Source organism: Elephas maximus, chromosome 24 (assembly GCF_024166365.1).
Source record: "Elephas maximus indicus isolate mEleMax1 chromosome 24, mEleMax1 primary haplotype, whole genome shotgun sequence".
Classification (NCBI taxonomy): domain Eukaryota; kingdom Metazoa; phylum Chordata; class Mammalia; order Proboscidea; family Elephantidae; genus Elephas; species Elephas maximus.
In genome coordinates, this window is record NC_064842.1 from 41,972,210 (window position 1) to 41,999,186 (window position 26,977).

General features: G+C 41.4%; 1 protein-coding gene across 3 annotated transcripts in view; it reads left to right on the forward strand.

Annotated features, from left to right (window-relative positions):
- Positions 1-23,243, forward strand: part of FAM20B (FAM20B glycosaminoglycan xylosylkinase) — a 46,540-nt gene extending 23,297 nt beyond the window's left edge. For all 3 annotated transcript variants that reach the window (XM_049868442.1, XM_049868443.1, XM_049868444.1), the window contains exons 4-8: positions 2,907-3,016; positions 14,368-14,539; positions 14,747-14,938; positions 16,466-16,525; positions 19,135-23,243. In XM_049868442.1, coding sequence (XP_049724399.1) covers positions 2,907-3,016; positions 14,368-14,539; positions 14,747-14,938; positions 16,466-16,525; positions 19,135-19,366 — 766 coding nt within the window. In that variant the 3' untranslated portion in view covers positions 19,367-23,243. The remainder of the gene's footprint in view (positions 1-2,906; positions 3,017-14,367; positions 14,540-14,746; positions 14,939-16,465; positions 16,526-19,134) is intronic.
- The last annotated feature ends 3,734 nt before the right edge of the window (positions 23,244-26,977 follow it).

Below are 26,977 nucleotides of genomic sequence, written 5' to 3' on the forward strand. Positions count from 1 at the left end.
AGCAGATTCGTTTTTGATTAAACGATTAATACACATATTGTTTTGTGACATTGGTTGCCAATCTCGCAATGTGTCAACACTCACCCCTTCTTGACCTCGGTTTCCTTATTTCTATTCATCTAGCTTTCCTTTCCTTCCTGCCTTCTCATCTTTGCTTTTGGACTGGTGTGCCCCATTAGTCTCGTATGCATGGTTGAACTGCATGTATTATTGTTTGTTTTATGGGCTTGTCTAATCTTTGGCTGAAGAGTGAACCTCAGGAGTGACTTCAGTACTGAGTTAAAAGGGTTTCCGGGGGCTATACTCTCAGGGTTTCTCCAGTCCCTGTCAGACCAGTAAGTCTGGTCTTTTTTCTGTGAGTTTGAATTTTGTTCTTCATTTTTCTCCTGCTCTTTTTGGGACCCTCTGTTGTGATCCCTGTCAAAGCAGTCGGTGGTGGTAGCTGGACACCATCTAGTTGTGCTGAGCTCAGCCTGGTGGAGGCAGTGATAGTTGTGGTCCATTAGTCCTTTCGATGAATCTTTCCCTTGTCTTTGGTTTTCTTCATTCTCCCTTGCTCTAGACAGGAGGGGACTAGTAGACATATCTTAAATGGCTGCTCACAAGCTTTTAAGACCCCAAATGTTACTCACCAAAGTAGGATGTAGAACATCTTCTTTATAAACTATGTTATGCCAGTTGAGCTAGTTGTCCCCCAAGACCATGGTCCTCAGCCCTCGGCCCAGTAACTTGATCCCTCGGGGAGTTTGGATGTATCTCTGAAGCTTCTGTGACTTTGCCTTAGTCAAGATGTGCTGACTTCCCCAGTATCATATACTGTCTTACCCTTCACCAAGGTTACCAGTTATCTATTGTCTAATTAGTGTTTTTCTCTCCCCATCCCTCCCCTCCCTCGTAACCATCAAAGGTTGTTTCTTTGGTGTTTAAATCTTTTCATGAGTTTTTATAGTAGTGGTCTCATACAATATATGTCCTTTTGTGATTGACTTATTTCACTCAGCATAATGCCCTCCACATTCACCATGTTGTGAGATGCTTCACAGATTCATCATTGTTCTTTATTGTTATCATAGTTTGTTTACCCATTCATCTGTTGATGGCCACTTAGGTTGTATGCATCTTTTTGCTATTGTGAGTAATGCTGCAGTGAACATGGCACCATATAGTTTTACAAAATGATTGTACCATTTGGCATTCCCACCAGCAGTGCATAAGAGTTCCAGTCTCCCCGCAGCCTCTCCAACATTTGTTATTTTCTGTTTTGTTTTTTTTTTTTAATTCATGCCAGTAATGTGGGGGTGAGATGGTATCTCGTTGTGGTTTTGGCTTGCATTTCTAATGACTAGTGATTGAAAGCATTTCTTCATGTGTTTGTTAGCTGCCTGAAAGTCTTCTTTGGTGAAGTGTCTGTTCATGTCCTTTGCCCATTTTTTTAATTGGATTATTTGTCTTTTTGTTGTAGAGATGTTGGATTTTCCTGTAGATTTTAGAGATTAGACCTTTGTCGGATATGTCATAGCCCAAAGTTTTTTCCCAGTCTGTAGGTTCGCTTTTTACTCTTTTGGTGAAGTCTTTTGATGAGCGTTAAGTGTTCAGTTTTTAGAAGATTTCAGTTATCTAGCTTATCTTCGATTTGCGTATTGTTAGTTATGGTTTGTATCCTATTTATGCCATAAATGAGGGCCCCTAGCATTGATGGGGTCTTATATTTAAAAGCCCTTCCGCACCTCAAGGCCCGAAAGATGTTCTCTGGCTAGTCTCCTTGAACCTGTTTTTAACTACCATCCCAGTGAGGCTCATGCACTGAGGGTTATATTGCCTCTCTGCGGTCAGCTGGCTGCTTCTATATAACCTGCAGTGGCCAAAGGGAAGAAAAGACTTCTCAACCTTCTTTCCCATCCATGGCTCAGGATTGCTGTTTCTCTGTTACATTAGAATTTAACTGCCCTGTTGCCTCAGGGATTTCTCTTGATTTTTATGTTTTGACGAATGTGTTGGTCTCCTTGCTTTTGTGGCTTTTCCAAGATTAGGTTTAGGACAGAGTCAACAGCCCTGAACGACAGATTATTTATTACACAGCCGTTTCTAAAGAATTCCTAGTAACATCCGGAGAAGGCTCACAGTATGATGATGAATGAAAAGTAGGATACAGAACTGCATGTCGTATAATCTCAGTTGTATGTGTGTGCCTCAGTGTATGTGTTTATATGTGGGTGTGATGGAAAAAATGCTTGTGTGCCAAATGTTAGCAGTTATTCCTGGGTCATAGAATTGTGGATGATTCAGGGTTGTTTTTTTTTTTTCATTATTATTAGTCTGTGTGTTCCAAATTCTGCCCCCCGACCTTTTTTTCAGTGAGTGTATGTTTTTTAGTGAGGGAACTTGTTTTTTTTTAAAAATGATCGTGTTCAGCAGTAAGGTAGTGCTTTTAGGCCATTAGAAAGAAATGTCTTCAAACATCTCCGTATTTAAGTTCTCCTGTGGGTTTATCCTCAGATCAGTTTGCATAGTTTTTTGTCAATATCCTGTTTTGAACCCATGTATGGGTTTAGATCCAATTTTTTTTCCTAATGCTGTGTTAAAATTTATTTTTACTTATTACTATGAAAAATTCCTAACAAACAAAAATAGAAAAAATAGTAAAAATGAACCCAATACTCACTTCCTAGATTTAACAATTTTTAATATTTGCCAGATTTGCTTTATCCTTTTTGCAGAAGTATATTAAAACAAATGACATACATCTTGGCATTAAACTCCTAAATATGTGCTCCTCTAAAAAATATTTACCTTCTTGGCCACAATACCTTTACACACCTAGCATGATTAACCATAATTTTTAAGACTGATATTTAAAATGCATCCCCAAAGATTTTTCTTTTCTGTTCTTCAACCTTCCAAACTAGGATTCTGGGTTTCCGCCGAGCCCCCTTGGTGGTTGGCAGATTTGTTAATCTGCGGACAGAAATCAAGCCTGTTGCCACGGAGCAGCTGTTGAGCACCTTCCTCACCGTAGGTAAGAAGATTATGGAGGACATTTAGTAAGGGAATAATTAATAAGTTAAATGGGACATCATTGAGCAGTTTGGTTCATAACTTTCAGGAATTGAAAAACTCAAGAGAATACAAAAGCAAAGCAGACAGCCTATCCTCAGCTTACTGGGAGAAATGAATCTCAGTAGATGGCAGGAAGTTGAAAGTTTTCCCCAGCATCCTTTGTTGTGTCTGTGAAATAGGAAGTGAAGTCACTTACTGATAGTGAAAACAGGTGGTGAGTCTTGCCTTCTGCCTGGTCTTATAACTAAATCTCAGAAACTCAGATTTTGGCCTGAATATGTTACTGTCTATATGCATATCATTGGCTTGGTTGGTTTTTTTCATATACATATACTTTCTTGGGAACTGTCTCCTGTCTCTTTAGACTTGAGGAGATTTTAAGGCAACTCTGTAAGAGGGTCAGAAATTCCCTTGTAGGGTTGCATTTGGGCCTGGAAGACCACCACTGCCTCCTACTACTATGCAAGGGTTAACCTATAACTCTGTGCGTGGAACTGGCGATGGTCCCTCTGGCCTCTGTTCTCCATTATCTCATTCTGAGGTAAGGGATCTCAACTAAAATGCTCACTCCTATCCTCCTGTGGGCATGATGAGAGTGGGAAGAATTCAGATGCTGCCATCTCTTGTCTCAGCCTCTGCATGGTGACGTTTTCAGTGATTGAGTGCTCTACATTACGGTATGACTGTAGAAACTGGCATTGCAAGATGAACTTCACCTTGCTTTGCTAGAATGAAAGGATTTACATTTAAAATGAGGTGGAACTGAATATTTAAAGGACTTGTGACAGGTTCATCGTTCAGAATTTAAATACTTATGAGGCTAGGGCTCTGCTTTTCTTACAGATAACCAAACACACACAGTGTCACTGATTTGTTTTTGATACTTTCTTATTGTCCTTGGTGGTTCAATTTTATGCTCAGCAAACATGACTTGAATTCCTTTTGGGTGCTGGGATGGATCAAGGAGGTCAAGAAGAATAACCAGGGTCCCTGCTCTCCAGAGACACATAGAAAATTAACCCTCATATATTGTGTGAAGTGTGGGGAAGGGAGAGGCCAGAAAAAGGTTCATAGAGAAGGTTGTTAATGCTTGGACTGAGCATTGAAGAATCAGCAGCAGTTATCCAGTCAGGCAAAGATGGAAGGGCATTGGGCAAAATAACGGGAAGCAACAATGGGAATAAGAGCGTGAAGGTCTGCAGGTATACAGGATTGGTGCATTTGGGGAACAGTGAGCTTCTGGGTACCCAACAGTATAGGGCAGGTAGAGGGATTTGGCTGGAGGTGAGAATTTTAATAATGTGATGACCTTAGCCCAATTGATTTTTAAGTATTAATGGACAACATGATATCATAATGACTACATTCTCTGTAGCTCTTATGGCTTTACCAGGCACTTTTACACAATTACCTTATTTGATCCTCTTGAGAATAGAGTGCAATAAGTAGAGGAGTTATTATCTACATTTCACACATGAGAAAAGAGGCTTAGAGGGGTTAAATGGCTTTCCCCAAGTCACAGAGGTACTAATTGTTTGCCAGGATGCACACCTGGATTTTAACACACTAAAATCTCTCATCTTCCTATATTCTTTTATATTCATTCAGTTATTCAATAAAATTTGATTTCACTCTGCGTGTTGGGCTCTGAACTAGGTGCTGAATATACAAAAATGAATGACACAATCCTGCCTTTAAGGAGCCTTGCCTAATAAGGGAGCCTAAGGGAGTGTGAAAGGGATGGAGAGGGGCCTAGAAGTTAGACCAGGGTGATCGTTGACTGACAGAGGTAATGTTTTAACCAACTCTTAAAGGGAGATAATAGTAGTCTCCCAGGTAGATAGAATGGGAAAGAACATTCTAAGTTTCTACTCTTACTCTTTTTATGCCATGGACCCCTTTGGCAGCCTGGGGAAGCTATGGACCCTTTCTCAGAATAATGTTTTAACGTAAGATAGAATACATAGACTTATAAAGGAAACCAGTGGTACCAAAGTATAGCTTTGTTATCAAAAAACTCAAAAATCAAATTTGCAATACAGTAACGTGCTTTGTTATTTAATACATTAAATGATAAGATCTAGCAGTGATCTAATTGAAATACCATAATTTCAAACTGATGATGGATGTAATTGATATTTTGAAATATCTGTAACAAAGCTAATGTGACATGAAAATTCTGATTTCTTTTGGTGATAAAGTCACGTTCTTGTTAGTTGGCGTGGAGTTGATTCCAACTCATGGCAACCCCATATGTTGCAGAGTAGAACTGCATTCCCTGGGGTTTTCAAGGCTGTGACTTTTCAGAAGTAGATTGACAGGCCTGTCTTCCGAGACTTCTCTGGGTGAGTTCAAATCGCCAGCCTTTTGGCACATAGTCAAGTGTTTAGCCATTTGTACCACCCAGGAACTCCATGATAAAGTCATAGGTGATGCTAATCTTACTGTGGTTTACTCCCTACTTTCATAATTGAAGGAAATGCTTAATTTCACATAGCAGTTAGTGAAAATAAAGATGTACTTTTGTTCCCATCCAGTCCATAAAACCAAAAAAAAAAAACCAGTTGCTGTCAAGTGGATTCCGACTCACAGCGACCCTATAGGACAGAGTAGAACTGCTCCATGGGGTTTCCCAGGAGCGCCTGATGGATTCAAACTGCCGACCTTTGGTTAGCAGTCGTAGCTCTCAACCACTACGCCACCAGGGTTTCCATCCAGTCCATGGGCCCCCTGAATTAAGAACCCTGTTCAAGGTGGAGAACGAAGTGAGAGAATAGCTGAGCAAGCTCAGGAGACTGTGTAGTTTAGCTGAAGTCGATGGTATGTGTAGAGTTGGTGAGTGAGGAAAGCAGGTGGTCAGGACAATGCCATTGAAGAGCGTTATACACCATACGTAGGAGTCAAGACTTTCTTTCTCCTTAGGCACTGAGAGGCCGTTAAAAAAGTTATTATGAAAAAAAAAAATCAGATTTGAGTTTTAGAAAAACAATTGTAGCAGCATTGTGGAAGGGGAATTAGAAAGGGGAGAATCGGGAGATAAGGAAAGCACTTGGTGGGCTGTTATAGTAAATTTATGCGCAGTAAGAGTCAGAACTAAGAATTAGGATGGAAAGAATTTGGTGAACATTAGGGCTGTGGGGGGTAATTGAGAGAAATGAAGAAATAAGAGGCCTCCCAAGTTTCTGGATTGGATTATTTAAGTGGGTAAAGAAGCTGGTATTACGTATTTAGCATTTTTAATTATATTTCAGAGTCATTTGTATTTTCTGTTAATTGTCTTTTTATATCCTTTGCTCATTTCCTGCTGTGCCATTGGTCTTACTGACTTATAGGAACTCATACATAGTGAGGATAGCCCTCTATGATATGAGTTACAAGTATGTTTTCCCAGTTTGTATTTCTTCTGACTTTGCTCATGATATTTTTGGATTTGCAGAAGTTTTTTGTTTATTTACTTTGAAATGTAACTAATTGGTCTTTTCTGATAAACTTTCTGATTTTGTATCATAGTTAGCCTTGCTCATTCCAAGGTTATAGAAGAATTCTGTCAAATATTCTTTTAGTACTTTTATAGTTTTATTTTTCACATTTAAGATTTTTATATAGTTGGAATTTATCCTGTTATGTGAAACGAGGTATGGTTCCAACTGCTTTTTTTTCCCAGGTGACTGCCAGTTGTCCCACTGGCATTTACTGAAGAGTCCATCTTTTTACCACTGTAAAAATTTTTCTTTTGTGTGTGCTTCAGTTTCTGGACTTTCTTTTCTGTTCCATTGGACTTCATGTCTGCTGAGGAGCTGGTCTACAATGTTTTAGTTATTGAGAACTTATGTTTTGATATCTGGTAAGGCTGGTCCTCTTTGCTCTTATTTTTAAAGTTTTCTAGCAGTTCTTATTTATTTTTCCTTTTGATCTTTAAAATCAGCATGTCTGGTTATTCTCTGGAGCCCTGGTGGCACAGTGGTTAAGAGCTCAGCTGCTAACCAAAAGGTTGACTGTTCAAATCCACCAGCTGCTCCTTGGAAACCCTGTGGGGCAGCTCTACTGTGTCCTATAGGGTCATCATGAGTCGGAATTGACTTGAAGGCAACGGGTTTGTTTTTTGTTTTTTTTTCTTAGTTACTCTCTAAAAAGTCTGCTGATATTTCTAATGGAATCAAGTTAAATTTATAAGTTTATGCACTTATAAACAAGTGTGGTATTTGTTGTTATTGTTAGTTGCCATTGAGCTGGCTTCGACTCACAGCGACCCCACGTGCGCATAATAAAACTGCACACCGTGGGGTTTCAAGGCCGTGGCCTTGTGAAAGCCGATCAGCAGGCCTTTCTTCTGAAGCACCGCTGGGTGGGTTCAAACTCCCCTTTTGGCTGGTAGTAAAGTGCTTAATTGTTTGTGCCACCAGGGACTCCAGATGTGGTGTGTCTTTTAATTAGTTCAAATCTCATTTACCTTGAAAAGTTTTTAAGGTAAAGAACCGTGATGATGATATAATCAGTTTTGTGGGTAGGTCTGTATGTGATTAGTTTCTTTTTAGTGTGTACGTGCCAGAGGTTAGGAGCCCTGGTGGTGCAGTGGTTAAAGTGACTGACTGCTTAACTGAAAGGTAGGCAGTTTGAAACCACAGCAGCTCCAAGGGAGAAAGATGTGGCAGTCTGCGTCCATAGAGATTTACAGCCTTTGAAACCCTGTAGGGTCGCTATAAGTCGGAATTAGCTCGATGGCAGTGGGTTTGGTTTTTGGGTGCCAGAGTTTAGAGATACTAAGAAGTTTTAGTGCTGTGTGTTTCCTTAGGGATACAAACACAGGAACAAACAGTCATTTAAAGAGTGTATGAGGCTTTTTTAGGTATAGGAAGTTTAGCTCATTTGCTAGCTATAGTTATTGGGGAGCAGAAGAAATATTACCTATCTTTAAAAATTCTTTAATTTAAGAACTTTTTATTTGGAAATAATTTTAGATTACATTAAAGTTGTAGAAATCGTCCACAGAGCTTTCATATTCCCTTCTCTTATTCCTCGATTGTTGGCACTTTGAACCATTTGGGACTAGGTTGCAGGGGTGAATGTCCCATTGCCCCTTAAAACTTCAACAAGTATTTCCCAATTACCAAGACATTCTTCTACTTAACCACATTCAGCCCTCGAAACCAAGACATTAACATTGATCCAGTACCACCATCTAACCCCTTAGGTGCTATTCAGATTTTGCCACTTGTCGTTGTAATGTCCTGTTTAAGTCCAGGCTTCAATCTAGGATCATGTATTGTCGTGCCTTTTTAGCCATTTCCTTCAGTCTGGAACAATTCCTCAATCTTTCCTTGTCTTTCATGATCTTGAAATTTTTTAAAGTACGCAGGCCAGCTACTTTGTAGAGTGTCTCTTAATTTGGGTTTGTCTGATGTTTTTTCATGATTTAAAAATTTTGGCAGGAATGTCAAGAAGTGGTGCTGCACTTTTCTTGGTACATCATATGAGGAGGCACACAGTATAGATGTATTGATATGTCCCGTTACTGGTGATGTTAACTTTTATTACTTGATTAAGATGGTGTCTGCAAGGTTACTCCAGTATAAAGTTAATAAGTATGCTGTGCTTATTATTTTTTTTCCTTTATTGTACTTTAGGTGAAAGTTTACAGAACAAACTAGTTTCTCATTAGATAGTTAATACACACATTGTTCTGTGACATTGGTTAACAACCCCACGACATGTCAACGCTCCTTTCTCAACCCTGGGTTCCCTAATATCAGCCTTTCTGTCCCCTCCTGCCTTACAGTCCCTGCCCCAGGGCTGGTGTGCCTCTTTAGTCTTGTTTTTTTTCCATGGGCCTATTCAGTCTTTGGCTGAAGGGTGAACCTCAAGAGTGACCTCATTACTGAGCTGAAAGGGTGTCTGGGGGCCATATTCTCAGGATTTCTCCAGTCTCTGTTAGGCTAGCAAGTCTGGACTTTCTTTTTGAGTTAGAATTTTTTTCTACATTTTTCTCCAGCTGTCTGGGACCCTCTCTTGTGATCCCTGTCAGAGCAGTCAGTGGTGGTAGCCAGGCACCATCTAGTTGTACTGGACTCAGTCTGGTGGAGACCGTGCTAGATGTGGTCCATTAGCGTGCATATTAATTTTTGACGATGAACATGATGCCATGCCTCTTCATTTTGTCATTCCTGGCGTAGTAGACCATATGATTGTCCAATTCAGAATAGCCAATACCAGTCCATTTCAGCTCACTAATGCCTAGAATATTGATCTTTACGCGTTCCATTTCATTTTTGACAGCTTCCAATTTTCCTAGATTCATACTTTCTACATTCCACATTCTGATTGTTAATGGGTGTTTGCAGATGTTCTCATTTTGAGTTGTGCCACATCAGCAAAGAAAACCCTGGTGGCATAGTGGTTAAATGCTACTGCTGCTAACCAAAAGGTCGGCAGTTCAAATCCACCAGGCGCTCCCTGGAAACTCAATGGGGCAGTTCTACTCTGTTCTATAGGGTCGCTATGAGTCGGAATCGACTCGACGGCAGTGGCTTTGGTTTGGTTTGACATCAGTAAATGAAGATCCCTAAAGCTTTACCCTACCCATGTCGTTAAAGTTTACTCTACTTTGAGGAGGCAGCTCTTCCTTGTTGTATTTTGGGAGTACCTTCCAATCTGAGGGGCTCATCTTTCGGCACCGTATCAGACAGTGTTCCGCTGCTATTCGTAAAGTTTTCACTGGTCAGTTTTTTAAGAAGTAGACCACCAAGTCCTTCTTCCTAGTCTGTCTTGGTCTGGAAGCTCCGCTGGAACTTGTGAACCATGGGTGACCCTGCTGGTATTTGAGATACCACCCAGCAGCATAGCTTCCAGTATCACAGCAATGTGCAAGTCACCACAGTACGACAGACTGACAGGCGAACATTTCAAGGTCTATCCTGAGGTACAACACTGTCAGTGATAGGATAATATCCTTATGCGTACATGAAAGACCATTTAATACAACTATTATTCAAACTTACGCACTAAACACTAATGTCAAAGATGACAAAACTGAAGAATTTTACCAACTTCTGCAGTCTCAGATTGATCAAACATGCAGTCAAGATATATTGATAATTACTGGTGATTGGAATGCAAAAATTGGGAAAAAAGAAGAAGAATCTGTAGTTGGAAAATATGGCCTTGGTGATAAAAAACGATGCGAGAGGTAGCATGATAGAATTTTGTAAGACCAAGGACTTATTCATTGCAAATACCTTTTTTTATTAAACATAAATGGTGACTATACATGTGGACCTCACCAGATGGAATACACAGGAATCAAGTTGACTGTACATATGTGGAAAGAGATGATAGAGAAGCTCAATATCATCAGTCAGAACAAGGCCAGAGGCCAACTGCTGGACAGACTGTTAATTGCTCATATGCAAGTTCAAGTTGAAGCTAAAGAAAATTAAAACAAGTCCACAAGAACCAAAATACTACCTTGCATGTATCCCACCTGAATTTAGAGACCATCTCAAGAACAGATTTGATTCTCATGAAAAGACCAGACTTAGTAGTCTGACTGAGACTAGAATGACCCCAGAGGTCCTGGTCCCCAGACCTTCTGTTATCCCAAGACAGGAACCATTCCTAAAGCTAACTCTTCAGACAGGGATTGGACTGGACTATGAGATAGACAGTGATACTGGTGAAGAATGAGCTTCTTGGATCAAGTAGATACATGAGACTATATTGCCATCTCCTGAAGGGGGGAGGAGGGGGTAGAGAGGGTCAGAAGCTGGCCGAATGGACATGAAAAGAGAGAGCAGAGGGAAGGAGTGTGCTTTCTCATTAGGGGGAGAGCAATCAGAGTATATAGCAAGGTGTTTATAAATTTTTGTATGAGAGTCTGACTTGATTTGTAAACTTTCACTTAAAGCACAATAAAAATTAAAAGAATAATTTTCTTGTCCAATGTCACAAAATAATTTGTGTATAAATTTTTGATTGAGAAACTGATTTGTACTGTAAACTTTCACCTAAAACACAATAAATTAAAAATAATGAAAAAAGAATAGATTTCAGGTACTGAACACTAATGACTGAAGACCGGACAAGTTTTGGGATGACATCAAGGATATCATACATGAAGAAAGCAAGAGATCATTAAAAAGACAGGAAAGAAAGAAAAGACCAAAATAAATGTCAGAAGAGACTCGGAAACTTGAACATAGAGTAGCTAAAGCTAATAGAAGAATGATGAAGTAAAAGAGCTGAATAGAAGATTTCAAAGGGTGGCTTGAGAAGACAGAGTGTGAAGTATTATAATGAAATGTGCAAAGACCTGGAATTAGAAAACAAAAGGGAAGAACACATTCAATATTTCTCAAGCTGAAAGGACTGAAGAAAAAATTCAAGCTTCAAGTTGCAATATTGTAGAACTCTATGGGCAAAATACTGAACAACACAAGAAACATCAAAAGAAGATGGGAGGGATGCACAGAGTCACTGTACCAAAAATAATTGGTTGACATTCAACCATTTCAGGAGGTAGTATATGATGAAGAGCCGATGGTATTGAAGGAAGAAGTCCAAGCTGCACTGAAGGCATTGGCAAAAAACAAGGCTCCAGGAGTTGGTGGAATACCAATTGAGATGTTTCAACAAACAGATGCAGCGCTAGAGGTGCTCATTCATCTATGCCAAGAAATTTGGAAGACAGCTACCTGGCCAGCCTGACTGGAAAAGATTCATATTTGTACCAATTCCAAAGAAAGATAATCCAGCAGAATGTGGAAATTATTGAACAATATCATTAATATCACGTGCAAGTAAAATTTTGCTGAAGATCGTTCAAAAGTGGTTGAGCAGTACATCATCAGGGAACTGCCAGAAATTCAAGCCAGATTCAGAAGAGGACGTGGAACAAGGGATATCATTGCTGGTGTCAGATGGGTCTTAACTGAAAGCAGAGAATACCAGAAATATATTTACCTCTGTTTTATTGACTCTGCAAAGGCATTCAGCCGTGTGGATCATAACAAATTACAGATAACATTGTAAAGATTAGAAGTTTCAGAGCACTTAATTGTGCTCGTGAGGAACCTGTACACGAATCAAGAGGCCATCATTTGAACAGAATTAGGGGATACTGCGTGGTTTAAAATCAGGAAAGTTGTGTGTCTTTCAGCATACGTATTCAATCTGTATGCTGAGCAAGCAATCCAAGAAGCTGAACTGTATGAAGAATGCAGCATCAGGATTGGAGGAAGACTCGTTAACAGCCTGCTCTATGGAAGTGACACAACCTTGCTTGCTGAAAGGGAGTAAGACTTGAAGCACTTACTGATGAAGATCAGAGACTACAGCTCAGTTTGGATTACACCTCAACATAAAGAAAACAAAAATCCTCACAACTGGACCAATAAGCAACATCATGATATACGGAAAAAATATTGAAGTTGTCAAGAATTTCATTTTACTTGGATCCACAGTCAACACCCGTGGAAGCAGCAGTCAGGAAATGAACTGATGTATTGCATTGGGCAAATCTACTGCAAAAGACCTCTTAAAAAGTGAAGGTGTCACTTTGAGGACTAAATTGTGCCTGACCCAAACCATGGTATTTTCAGTTGCCTCATATGCATGCAAAAGGTGGACAATGAATAAGGAAGACCAAAGAAGCATTGATGCGTTTGAATTATGGTGTTGGTAAAGAATATGGAATATACCATGGACTGCCAGAAGAATGAACAAATCTGTCTTGGAAGAAATGCAGCCAGAATGCTCCTTAAAAGCAAAGATGGCAAGACTTCATCTCATATACTTTGGACATATTATCAGGAGGGACCAGTCCCTGCAGAAGGACATAATGCTTGGTAAAGAAGAGGGTCAACGAAAAAGAGGAAGATCCTCAATGAGATGGATTGACACAGGGGCTGCAACAGTGGGCTCAAACATAGCAACTTTTTTGAGGATGGCCCAAGGCCAAGCCGTGTTTCGTTCTGTTGTACATAGAGTTGTTATGAGTTGGAACTGCCTTGATGGCACCTAACAACAACAACTTATTAATAATTACTGAGTACTTTGTAGGGAGATGCTCTAGAACTATGTAAATATTCTATTCCTTACCAAACTTTAATTAGTGCTCATCAATAATTCTTGCCTGAATAATAGTGTTTAAGATCTTGGCTGCTAACCAAAAGGTCGGCAAGCAGTTCAAATCCACCAGCCACTCCTTGGAAATCCTATGGGGCAATTCTTCTCTGTCCTATAAAGTCACTATGGGTTGGAATCAACTTGATGGCATCAGGTTTTTTTTTTTTTTTTTTTAAATAATAGTTGCCACATGGTGATTTTCTAATCCCATCATTTTTTTATATCACTATGAACTTAAGAGACTCTTACTTTGCTGAGAACAGTTTGTTACTATCATTATTTATTTTGATGCCCGAACTGTCACAAATTTAGCCAGTGGGAACCCCAACAGGCTGGCTCATGTATATCATTTTGGAATGTTCCTGTCATTCTCTGAGCACTTCCTTACTCACTGGCATAACAACATCTTCCAAACCCATCTTGTACTTTCCCTGTCCTCCAGGAGCCCTGGTTCCTTTCAGTGTGGTACTGAAGTGGTATTTAGAAACTAATATGTTGGTGTTCTGTGTGTTCATTACTACCAGAGTGTCATTGTCTCTAGGTTCTCTTGATGGATAGAGGTAGGAAATGCATGTTTGTATATACGTACACATGTATATGCATAGATACACATATATACAATCTGTATTTTTTTTCTGTATCCGTGCGTATGGTGTTAAACCATCAGTTTATATCAATGTCTGCAGTTCTAATCTACAGGAATTAATTTAGCCTTCCTCCTTTCTATATGTATATCCCCTTCTCCCTCTGTAAGAAACCTGACTCCCACTATCCTCAATCTGTTTACTTACTTGCTCAAACTCTCCTGTGTATAACCAAATTCCTGCCACAGCTTGGCCCCAGACATGCCCCCTGTCTCCCCTGGGCACTCTGGCCAAAATCTCAGCCCTAATGAAGGAGAAGAGGCCATTACTTTCTTTTAATTAAAGTGAGTTCAGAAAGACTGGTGATAATAGTTCTTGAGAGACTGGGTAGAAGGGACAAGGGGCGGTGGGGGGGTGGGAATTACCTTTTAGTACATGTACTTTTGTACCTTTTGATTTTTTACACCATGTGCTTTTATTACCTATTCAGAAAATACATAAACGTTTGAAATGTAGTTAGTTCAGGATCTTTGCTGCATTGTTTGGGGAGAATTTGGAATCTTCCTTTTTTTTCCTTAAGTGTATTTGGCTCCTTCCTCTCCTTTAGGAAACAATACGTGTTTCTATGGGAAGTGTTACTACTGCCGAGAAACAGAGCCAGCTTGTGCTGATGGAGACACGATGGAGGGATCTGTCACGCTTTGGCTTCCAGATGTGTGGCCTCTGCAGAAACACAGACACCCATGGGGCAGGACTTACCGAGAGGGCAAATTGGCCAGGTAAATGCCCCTGTGGGCCACTGCGTAATTCTCCCCTGTGCCTGGCCAGGTGCCATCCCATATGGGAGCCAGGGGTTCTGACCAGCAAAGACTGTGGGCATCAGAGGTGAACCTGCAAGGCAGAGAATCTGCCTTCTCTGTTTTAAACACTGCCAGATACAGTGTTTGCACTCAGTAAATAACCCTGGTGATGCTGCTTGCCTCCAGGTGGGAATATGATGAGAGCTACTGCGACGCTGTGAAGAAAACAGCCCCTTATGACTCGGGCCCGCGCCTCCTGGACATCATAGACACAGCTGTCTTTGATTACCTGATTGGTAATGCTGACCGCCATCACTATGAGAGCTTTCAGGATGACGAAGGCGCCAGTATGCTCATCCTTCTTGATAATGCCAAAAGGTAGGACTGGCAGAACCATCCCTGTCAATTAGGCTTTCTCTTTGTACAAGGAGGAGACTCGCTAGGGTATCCTTGGAAAACATCCAGGGCACCATTGACAGAAGACACTCTTCCCTTTTCTGCTCGGGTCTTCACTGTTGGCACTCCTCTCCCATCTTGCTGATAGGATGTTTTGCATTTTTTATGGCAGCCTAGGCCCAGACTTTTTACTCTCATGGGAAGAGAGCAATTGTCTAGTGATTTTATATAAAGACAAGTTAGTTTGATCTTGAGTAAGACAAGCTTATTCATTTTGAGTAAATGGAATGTCCTTATTTATTTACGTGGACATTGTTTTTCTGTCCTTGTTTTTGTTGAACTATTTGGAGTGTATTTCCAGTTTGCTCTCTGCATTCTCCATGGTGCCCAGTTACATACCAGACTTTGAGTTACACTTAATGTTTGCTAGATAAAATCATTCCCTGGAGCACAGAATTGTCCAGGCACCAGGTCATTTCTGTTAACGTTGGTGCTGGGAATAAGCCGAGACTTCAGTCCACAGCAAAGACTGCTTGGACAACATTTGCTAATGATACCACCAACTTAGGCAGAACACCAAGTGCCCTATATTCTGTGAAAGGTGGTGGCAGCTATGGAAAGTGAGAGGGGTCCGCAAACACTGCCTTCCCTCGCCCCATCTCACGGCAAAGCAGGTAGTGGCCGGTGCTACATATATTCTGGAAAATCTTAGCTTTACTTGTAAATGATCTTTTTTTTAAAGGTTGTATGTGCTGTAGAAGTATACATTGGAATAGTTGCCCTTGCCCTTGGTTGTCTGAGGGCCTGCGCTGCACTAAGCATTACCAGGCCCCTCCCATTAGTCAGATGAGCTTCCTGGGGAATAGTGGAAGAGTGACATGACAATTTTCCAGATTCAGCTCTCCTTTTCTCAGTCACTGCTTAGATCATTGTTATATCTGCTTTGACTCATTGTTTTTTCTGAACTTCTGTGAGCAACTTGAAACCAGTGTGAATCTGTTCATGTCCTTACTCGTACAGAATAGAATAATGCCCATCGTTTCTGGTTGGTAATTTTAGGGTAGAAACAAGTATAACTTCTTTTTACAAGTAAATACCATGGGCTTGTTTGTGGAATCTGATATGAATAGCCTTTGTTCCTCCCCCTACCCCTTAAAACATTTCAGGTTTGGGGCCTTGGGCTCTCCTTTCAGTGTCTTAGCTCCACCCCGTGCTACCAGAGTTATGCTCCAGCACCTTACAATATCTTGGTAGGAAGAAGGGTCCTTGTAAATTGGTTTATTTGTTGTGTGATACTTCAGCATGGACTACTGAGAATCCTGTGTCTAATTGGTCATGCCCTGTTTATTTTTAATTTAAGTGATTTGAGCTGCTGAAGCATGAAATTATCTAGGATCACATTTGGTTTTCTTATAGAATTGGATGCTAAGAAGGGAATTTGATTGCTTTGATGCTGAGAAGGAAACTGGTGCTTCTACCTAATTCACCAAGTTTTCATTTAATTTTCAGCTTTGGGAACCCCTCGCTGGATGAGAGAAGCATTCTTGCCCCTCTCTATCAGTGTTGCATGTAAGTTACACACAGCGAATACGTTTGCTGCCTTCCCTTCCTTTCCAGGCTCTGCTATCAGTGCATCTGTTTTCTTGGCCTGAAAACGTCCTGGTACCTGAGCAGTGCTTTTGTTCTTTTTCAGCCTAGAGCCCCCAGAGATCCTGGGACAGGGGATCAGGGAAAGGTAGAGGGCAGGTAACCCAAAGCTCAGAATACATTTTGAGTTTTGTATGAATAGCAGATTGCAGTCTATTCAGTAATATATAATCCATGTTTGTTTAAATATCAAAATATAATGTCCTCCCCCCCCCCCCAAAAAAAATCTTCTAGTAAAATTTGTGTCCCAGGGAGCTGCACCATGTGAGACTTGTGGCGTCAGGTCCTCTCCTACACTCCCCATGTCTCGCCTGGACTATGCAGATCTCTGGTTTAAATGGTCTAAACCAAAAGTAACTAACTTTTCCGAGAGGTATTTCATATTTTTTAAGTCTGTATTAGAAAATAAAATGTTAAAAAGTAAATCAAGAAAATGACAGGGCTCTAAGGAGCTTCTTTAGATCGTCGTTGCGGGTATAATTTTAAAGCCTGAGCACCAGGAGTCTGCTGGGATCCACCTTACTTGACTAGATAGAGAAGCAAGTCCAAGAGCCAACTCCCAGAGACACCCCATCCCATAGACTGCCCTTCTAGCAACTGGTCTGTTTCTCTTTTCTTTCCTTTTTTTAATCACAACAAAATTCTATAAAAAGTAACATTTTACCCAGGCAACGCTTAGTTCATTAATATTGAGAAGCAGTGATGCATTGTTGTCGTTGTTGTTGTTAGATGCCATCCAGTTGATTTGACTCATGGTGGCCCCATGTGTGTCAGAGTAACTGCTCCATAGAGTTTTCAAGGCTGTGGCCTTTCGGAAGCAGATCGCCAGGCCTGTCTTCTGAGGCGCCTCTGGGTGGTTTCGAACCGCCAGCCTCTCGGCCAATGGTTGAGTGCTTAATCGTTTGTACCACCCAAGGTCTCTTACAATCCAAAAATTGCATTTGGCCTTAAAGGAAGCTATTTTTTTTTTTTTTATTAATAGTCAGTTTATGAGCCTGATCCAGTCAAAAATAGAAAAGACTCAGTGGGTTAAACAAGGTAAGTTTAATATAAAGAAAGAATTATTTAACTGATAACAAAGAGTAACCAGGCAATAAAAGAAAACTAGGGCTGAGGGAGAGTATCCAAGGAAGGACAAATTTGGAAGAGGTCCGCTCCCCAGGTTGGGGTTCTGACCTCATTGGAGAAGGTGCAGTTCAGCCCCCTGGGTAGCAGAGAAGTTTGCTGGGCCAGAGCTGGTCCACAGGTACTGGGGAAGCAGGAAACAGTGCCCCACCGTGCAGGCAGCATCCAGGCACTCAGCAATTGGTGAGCCCTCTGGGCCACACGTGGCCACCCTTGTGAGCCTGCAGAGGGAATTGCAGCACAGTGGGGGCAGGTGGCCTTCAGGGCGCTGGTTTCCTTGCTGAGAAGCCCTCAGGCAGGTTCTCACAGGCAGGCTGAGTCTGCAAGGTCACTGAGGGACTGTGCTTTCTGGGCATGGGGCTGGGGCAGGCTGCTGTGTTTGCTGTCCTCACCACAGACCCAACGAATGGCAGGACAGCCCATTCGTCCTGCGGTGTCCGTCTGCTGAGGAAGCTTACCAGGAGCCATGGTGTCCATTGTAGCAGAGCACACATTGCAGGGTGAATTTGGGACTGAGAGGCAATAAACTATTAACCTAGCACAGAGAGGACACACTGATGCCCTGGAAATTCGGAGTCCATTTCGGAGTAGCAAAGCTGTGCTGCGTCTGTGTTCGTCCACTCCTTCCGCGCTTTGGGCACAGATCCATCTTCCTTACTTTTTAAATAGTTGCAGGATGGGAGCCTCATGCAGTCTGACTTCTGCATACCTAGTAATTCACTTTATCCAGTAATTATTTTAACTTAAAAAGACTTTTCTGCTGAGACAAAAGATCCTCCTTAGTTGGTGAAATAATTAAGGAAAATAAGTGTCCTTAAAATAGATTTTTTTCCTGTACGTAGTATTAATGGTAGAAATTTTTTAAAACTCTGAAACATATAAAGAATAAAAATTACCCATTAACATCCAAGGGTAACTCCTGTTAACATTGTAGTGTCATTTATTCTAATCTTGTGCATTTATTTCCCCACAGATTGGGAGTAAAACAGGTTTTTCCTCCTAACTTCTTTTCCCCACCCAACATTGTATTATAGGCATTTTCTCATGTCATCAAATTTTCAAAACTGTTTCTAAAGGCTACTTGGTTTCCTTTGAATGGATAAGCCACATTTATTTAACTACTTCCCAGTTGTTGGATGTTCAAATTGTTTCCCATTTTCCCTATTACAAATAGCACTGCAGTAAACATAAATATGTACACTCTTTGTGTGTGTCTCAGATTAATTACCCAGAAAAAAAATGAAAATGAGGTAATGTGACTTCTAATGTAGAGGTAATACAGAAACAAGTTTTCCAGGTGAGATATTTTACATAATTATTTCTTTACTTTTGTCTGCCAAGCAAACTTTAAGCTCCATGTGATAGTGGAGGTCTTATGTAACCCTTTCTAAACCTTTTCCTTCCAGCATTCGGGTTTCTACTTGGAACAGACTGAACTACCTAAAGAACGGTGTGCTGAAGTCTGCCTTAAAATCGGCCATGGCCCATGACCCCATTGTCCCAGTGCTCTCTGACCCTCACCTGGACGCCGTGGACCAGCGACTCCTGAGTGTCCTGGCCACCGTGAAGCAGTGCACTGACCAGTTCGGGGCGGACACTGTGCTGGTGGAAGACAGGATGCCTCTCTCCCACTTGTAATTCTCAACACAAAATAACGTGAAACTTCTTTTTATGAAGATAGAGAAACAGCACAATCAATTCCAGACCCTCTCCAATGGGCTGAAATGGCCAGCAGCACGTTCTGGTGATAAGGGGCAGGTGGCCTTGGATGTCTTTGGTGTTTTCTGTAGCAGAAACTAAAGCAAAGACTCTAAGTGTCAGACCACGGAGCTGCTCCTGCTAACTCACCTTCTGACGTCCTTGGCATTGTGCACCCATCCTAGCAATGGGGGCTGTGGTTGGTCACTTTTAATTTCCCAAGCCAAAGGATTAATAGAGGCATAACATTTGGGTAGGTTTTTGCTGAAACTGGTTCTGGAGTGTGTTTTGAGTTGAACCTTGCAGTCCTTTCTCCACACTGTGGATTTTCTGAAAATACTTTGCAATCTCGTGTCCTTTTTTTACCACAACTAGTCAAATTGAAAAGCTTACTGCCTCCTAAGGAGTGGCAGCAAATAAAACCATGTATTCTGTTGAGCCAGAATAGCACTTCTGTTGGAGGGGATATATATTAAGGGAATAGAATTAGAAAGAAGGGCAAAAACAGATGTTTTAACCAGCTGTGGAGTATTCCTTCTGATAATTCTTAGGGGAGGGATGAAGAGAGAGAGACTCACTTCGTAGGACCAGAATCAGGGAGATGATTGACTCGTATACTGAGATCATTAGCAATCTCAGTATTTAAGTTCTTCAGGTATGAAAAAAACAAAGATGACTCTGTACCTAAGTAAAATCTGTAGTCTTATGGTTATGTCCAAATTAACCAAGAATTTGTCCCTAGAGAAAATACTACTACATCTCAAGCATGATTCTCTTACGGAGACTATTTTTCCCGCCTTGTGCCCAAAGCAGGCAAATTCTTTCTAAATTAACAAAGCAAACTGAAGTAATACCTTGAACGAGAGGTTGGTTGCCTGTGATCTCTGCCATCCTCATTTCTCTTTTGAGATGAATTTCCACCTCTGCCTTTAAGGCATTTGGCTATTGAACCTGCTGTTCCCAAGAAATTGGCAACCCTGTTTGTGCCTCCCTTGTGAGAAAAGCCAGCTTACTTCTACAGATGACAGCTCGCGCCCTGCTGGTGTCTGGACTTAGCTCGTGATTTGGACCCAGCAAAACAGAGATTTTAGTCTTCTGAGCCTAGAAATTAAAGAGGTTGCCATGAGGCGCCTTAAGATTTTGATTTCTTTCAAACCCTAATTTCACCCTTTAGTCTCATCTTGGTTCTGAACCCATGATGTAGTGGCACCCTCCCGGCTCCTCCGAGCACTTGCAAACTCTAGGTGCCTAGAACACAGGCTTATTTTTGTGTTCTCGCAAAGTGATTTTGACAGGTAAACAGTTGGAGTAAAATCAGGGGCCAAGGAGGACAGGCCTGGTGTGGCCACTCACCTGTGTGTCAGAGCTGCGTGTTTCTCCTGCATCTTGTCTGGGCGTTGTTCCAGTTTTGCACTTCTGTCCATATTTAAACAGTGTGGTTGAACAAATTTAATGTCAAATCATTGGAGACCAGTTTTAGGCACCCACACTTTTAATAGCTTTAGAACTTTTCCCCAATTATCTCACATTGAAAGATAACTGAGTAACCTGTAACTACTTTAAAAGAGCATGAAATTAGGGTACTTTTGTACTGTGTATATACATTTGGAGATGGGCACAGAATGGGCTGAGTTATAAAAAAGAGTATTGAACTTAAAAAGACAGATACTAGCACAAAACATTGAAGTAGTGTTAACAAAAGGGAGCTTTGATTCTAACCTTAGGGACATTTACTGTGTGTGTCGGGGAAATTCACAATTCAGCTTGAGAATACCTTGGATAGTGCTGCCCCGAAAGCTTCTGGGAGACAGCTGGAGGGAGGCAATGGGAAGGTTGTGAGCTGTGTTCTCCTTGATAAACATCAGCTGAACTAAATTGGGGATTAGTGTTTTTTCAAACACGTGATGCCTTGAGTATGCTGCACTGGAATGAGTAAAGAACCATTCCCAAACTGGGAACTTAATTCATAACGCTGAAGGCAGAAAATTCTGCCAAGGGAAAAAGCAATGGGAAAGCTACTTTGAAAAAGGTCTCATCCTTTAGAACGTTGAAGAAAACGTATCATGTTATTCTGTTTCCCTACTGATTTCAAACTCATGGTTTTAAAAGGTGTCCAGACCCATGATGAAGTTAGAATTAAACTCATAGAGTGGTACAGCATGACAGCTGAGAAAGAAATTTACATTCTAAGTCAGGACTGCATTGAGCTGGAAAAGTATGTTTAGGCAAACCTTGGAGGAAACCAAGCTTACAACCCTAAATTTCGTGAACACTGAATTCTATTTGGAAAAAAAAAAGAGGTAGATGTCTTTTTGAAAAAGTTTGTAATACTGTCCTCCTTATGGTTTGTTTATTTATTAGATTCTAGTGCTGTTACAATGAAAAGAATCTCTTAGAAAGGCTCTCGGTTTTGATCAGCCCTGCGTTGGGCGTGCCTAGCTAACATCTAAAGGTAGACGTGGATCCACTTTAATATGATAAAGCGGAACTGTCTGCCACTTCATGCCCTCCTCCCACTTCTTAAAAAACATTTATTCAGAAGTTTGAGTGGGGAAATGTGGGTAGAGAGATTTCCTTCTGTATGAGTCTATATTGTGGGCTTGGGGAGGGGCGTAAATAACTTTTCTTTGCAAAACAACAAATTGAAGGATCTGATGTTGCCTAGAGTATTGTTCAGTAATGTATAAATGAGGCATTTCTCCCTGTCTGCATTCAGGGTTACCATGTCAAATGGAATGTAAGAAGGAAGTGGAAGAATTCGGGTCCATCCATTACATATTATTTTGGGAAAGATGAATCACTTACATGGCAGTTCTTCAGTGTCACCTGAAGGCAATGTGTTTTTCCCCATGAAATCCATCTTTCTTTTCTTAAAGAAGAAAAGCCTCTGGCCTCCCTTCCCCATCTACCACACTCCTTCAGACTCCCTTCTCTGCCATCCTGTATTCTTGTTTGACCTGTAACTGACCGCACCTGAATGTGAGTAAAACAGTGTCCGTCAGTGGCTATCTTGTATGAGGCATCCTGTGATCTCGAGCTTCAGGAAACATGAGTAACGGTGTGTGTATATATATAGTCGTATATGTATTCTAGCAAGAAAGTGTATTTATTTGGACACGGGGAGACATCGGCTTTTGTTGCCGAAGGACTTGAAGGTAGGCTAGTACAGGGTTGTCTGAGCAAGCACTAAGTGACGCAGACCATTCATTCAGCAAGCATGTAGTGAACAGCTCTGGGTGCGCCCCACAGACTGACTTCTGTGAGACTCACTCTGCAGGAGAAGGCCTGTTTTTCCCCCTCTATTTCTGAAGTCTGGGTGGTGAAAAGGTAGGGACTGGGTACTGTACTACCACAGGTTTCTAAGGAACCAAGGTGTTACTCACAAACACAAAATGTGGGGGGATCTGGGGGAACTTACTAAGAAGCTAATTTATTTGCTTAAAAGGGAGGTGTAGGAACCGCCGCCCTCTGTACTGCTCTGCCAAGGGTTTCCTCAGAGCTGTTGTGCAAATAGAGGTTGTACTTGGTAAGACACCAAGACAGATGCGTACCTAAGTTTCTAGTGTGTTCCATGGGTTCAATTCTGAAAAGAAAAAAAATAAAAGATTTTAATAAACACCGATGTATCTATCATCTTTTTCTCTTAATTTTTTTCCCCCTCTCAGGTTATTTGCAGTGTTTTCTATTCTAGTTTTCTATTCCTTTTGATAGGGGACAGAAGATTACATCCTTTTGGGCCCACTTAAAACATCCACAGGGATTGTTTCACAGTACCTGATGGATAAGATTTAAATTTCCTTGCCAAAAGGTCCTACCAGATTGTGACTGTACCAAGATTTTCCATAGAAAAGTTCTTAGGTGCTTTTTGTATGTGTAGTAATTGACTCCATTCTTGCAGCTTCCTTAGCAATAAAGAATTCCGAATCCTGAAGAGCTTGTCACCAGCCTAGTACCACAGAAGCATGGAAGAGAGGGCCAGTTGCCTGATTATAATTCTTAGGACCTGCAGGTTTTTTACCTTTTGAAATGGAAATCCAGCATCCTAATTCCCAACCTGCTTGCACTGGAATACCTAAAATTTAAATTGATTTGCAGCGTATTTGTGCCCGTTTTTGTCATCCGTACTTGAATACATGTGGGAGGCACAGGCCTGGTCCATGTTCTTCACTGATTGACCGCATGCAAATCCTTCTCCAGGCTAGGTTTCAGGCTTCATTTGCTCCACAGCCGTATTGGGAAGACTGGTATTAGAGCTTGAGAAAGGCAGCTGGGAGTGGGGAGGGCAGGGTTCCGTTACTGGCTAATTTTACATAGTGTCTATGCTAATAAACCAATTTTTAACAGCCTTCATTCTGTAAAATAGGGACAAGAATGGTCATTACCACGGTGGGGCATGGCTGGGGTCTTGAAAGCTGCTGTATAAATCCCAGTATCAAATAGCTATCTGATCTTTCTTCAGTCAACATTTAGGGCATTGTGCTGGGAGCTCTGGGTGCCACCGAGATAATGACTGTCTTTTCTGTCAGAGTCTAGTCCCGTAGGTCCAAGGTCCGAGACCCGAGGCACTAAATGCGGCAGGGGTGATGTAAATTCATTGAAAGGAAAATAAGGAGCAGAAAGAATGGGGGGGGGTTGGAGTTGGAAGGGTGAGGGGTAGGCAGGGCCTTCACTGAAAAGGCAGAGATCCAGGCTTGACACAGGATGTGTATAGAATCCCTGACCACAGAAGGAGCCCTGGTGGTGCAGTGGTTAAGCACTTTGGCTGCAGACCAAAAAGTAGGTGGTTTGAACCCACCAGCCACTCCATGGGACAAAGATCTGGCAGTCTGCTTCCAGAAAGATTACAGACTTGGAAACCCAATGGGGCAGTTCTACTCTGTCCTATAAGATCACTATGAGTCAGAATTGACTCAACAGTGGGTTTAGGTTTTTTGGGTTTGACCGCAGAAGTGCGGAGCTGTAAAGTTCCGAAGATGCAGAGCCCCCTGAGCCCTGTTCTCTGTTTTCAGTGCCAGAAATGTTCCTTCAGGTCTCCCTGTGCTTTTTATTCGGAAACCTTGGTGTGGCAGGTTTTAGTCCACAGTGGTGCCTCAAGGGCTCTATGGTGTAAATGTTAAAGGAACCACTGGCATATTGATGAGCTGTGAAACACTCATTTTATGTTCTTGAATATCATCAGTTTCTCTTTTACATTTTAGGTTTGTCTCTTCATCTGGAGATAAAGACTTGGTTTTTACCCAAAGATTGTTTTCAAGGTAGAAGGCTGTGACCACCTTCAGTGGGGTTGGAAAGATACCTGTTGCAAAGCTAGGTCCCTTTCAGATGACCTTAATAAAAGTGCTCCCGTTTTCCTTTAAAAGTCCTTGTTACAACGCAAGTTTTGATACAGTAGATAGAGGGTGGGGCCTGAGAGTCTGCATTTCTAACAAGCTCCTGGGTGATGTCAATGTCTCTGGCCTTTGGACCATGCCTAAGTAGCTAAGAAATCCTAGCTGCCTGTAGTTTTCAAAGTGGCCTTTAGATGGCCCCATCATCCATGGGAACTCCCTCCTAGAGTTTCACAAGGAGCCAGCAGCCTCAGCCCCTGAGAATGAAATGTCAGCAATTTGGTGAAATTCTGAAGAGGTTGTCCAGAAACGTGTGTTTGGGTTCATTGTTTCTACGTGGGACTGCTTTTTATGTTAAATATTCTTTTAGGAAAAAAGTCACCTTGAAATGCACAAATTTTTAAAGAACTTCCCAGCTACCTATTTTATTACCATAAATTTGGCCCTACATGAAAGTTATGAGTAGATAATTCCTTCTGTGGAGTCTTAAAACTTAAAATTTGAGTTCCAACAAACCGCACTTAGTATATATTTTTAACATCTTATTGGTAGTAATATATGCTACGTGCAGTGTTGCAGCACATTGTTGATGTTAGCATTCTCAGGTGTTCACTCACAGGTGTTCAAAGATGGGATTTTTAAAGATACCGATCATAAAAGGCAATAATTATGAAAACTAAAAGAAAAAGGTATTCGACCTATGTCAGAACCAATATATGATGGAGTCATGAGAATAGAACTCTGTCATAAATAGGGGACTACATGATTAGTAATCTTACTACCATAATTAATAAACTTCGCCAGTGTAAAGAAAGTCACCCAAACCCCTCTGTATAACACCCAGAGTCTCCCTCCAGGCTGGACCTATACAATAACAACAGTTGACATGTATTGGGTATTTACACTCCCTAAATAAGCTCATTTAATAACCCTAACAGCATCCCTATGAGGTGGGTATTTTATTATTCCCTTTATGGATGGGGAAACTGAGGCATGGGGCAGTTTAGTAATGCCCAAGGTATTACTTGGTAGGGCATATTCAGCTCATCACTATACTAGACGGCATTCATGCTTAAATAGTGTTTATTGAATGAGTTAATGTTTTGCAATTTCCAAACAAGCGTAGTGGCATGTTTCCTGTTAGCTCTTCTGGAGGATTTCAAGAGCTTGACTGCACATAACACAGTACTGGTGCCCTGGCAACAGCTCTGTGGAGGTTTCTGTTAATTCTGGCAGTACTCTGAGTGGCTAAGACATGCAATATAAATATACAACATTCCTTACGTTTCCGATTTATCTTGGTGTAAAAAGAGGTGTTCATCTGATTGCTGCAGCTGTTTGAGTGAAAGGCGGGAACAAATTTGAACTGTCGAGGAAGGAGCAAACTTGACACTGAGTGCGACCTAAGATTGGGATGAACAGACGAGTCAATGTGCCTGTGATGTTTGTGGGACGTGGCGCTAGAATTCACCTTACTATCTGGAGAGCCCAACCTCAAAGCCACTAAGCAGGTGACATTAGGGAAGGTCCCTGATCTCTCTAGGCAGCAGTTTCTTCATAGGACAAGGTGGTCTTAAGCCAGTGGCTTCAGTAACTCTCAAGTGATTTCAAGAAATGCATTAAAAAAAAAATTGCCTTCAAGTCAATTCTGACTCATAGTGGCCCTATAGGACAGAGTAGAGGTGGCCCTATAGGACAGAGTAGAGCTGCCCCATAGGGTTTCAGAGGAGTGCCTGGTGGATTAGAATTGCTCCGACACTTTGGTTAGCAGTGGTAGCACTTAACCACTACACCAGCAGGGTTTCCAAAAATGCAATAAACTGTCCTGAAATCTAAACCTTGTTCCATGCTTCATTTTACAGAGATGCAAGCCCTGAAGGGGAAGGGCCTTGGGTCTTGTCAGTGCCATCTGATGGGCAGCTTAGAGCTGTAAGCACTTGAAAGTTGCAGACCTAGCCAAGAAAGTGTACTTAGCCTAACTTCCTTTTTATGAGATATGATGTGTACATTGACATAAGACCTTGTTATTTCCCCATGCTGGTGGGGGTTTCCAAGGAGCCTAGTGGTTTGGCAGCTTAGCTGCTAAAGGTAAGATCACCAGTTTGAACCGGTTCGAACCCACCAGCTGCTAGGTAGGAGACAGACATGGCAGTTTGTTAGAGTCGCCATGGGTTTGGTTTTTGGTTTGGTGGGGGTTTCCAAAGCCAAAATTTCTGCAGACTGG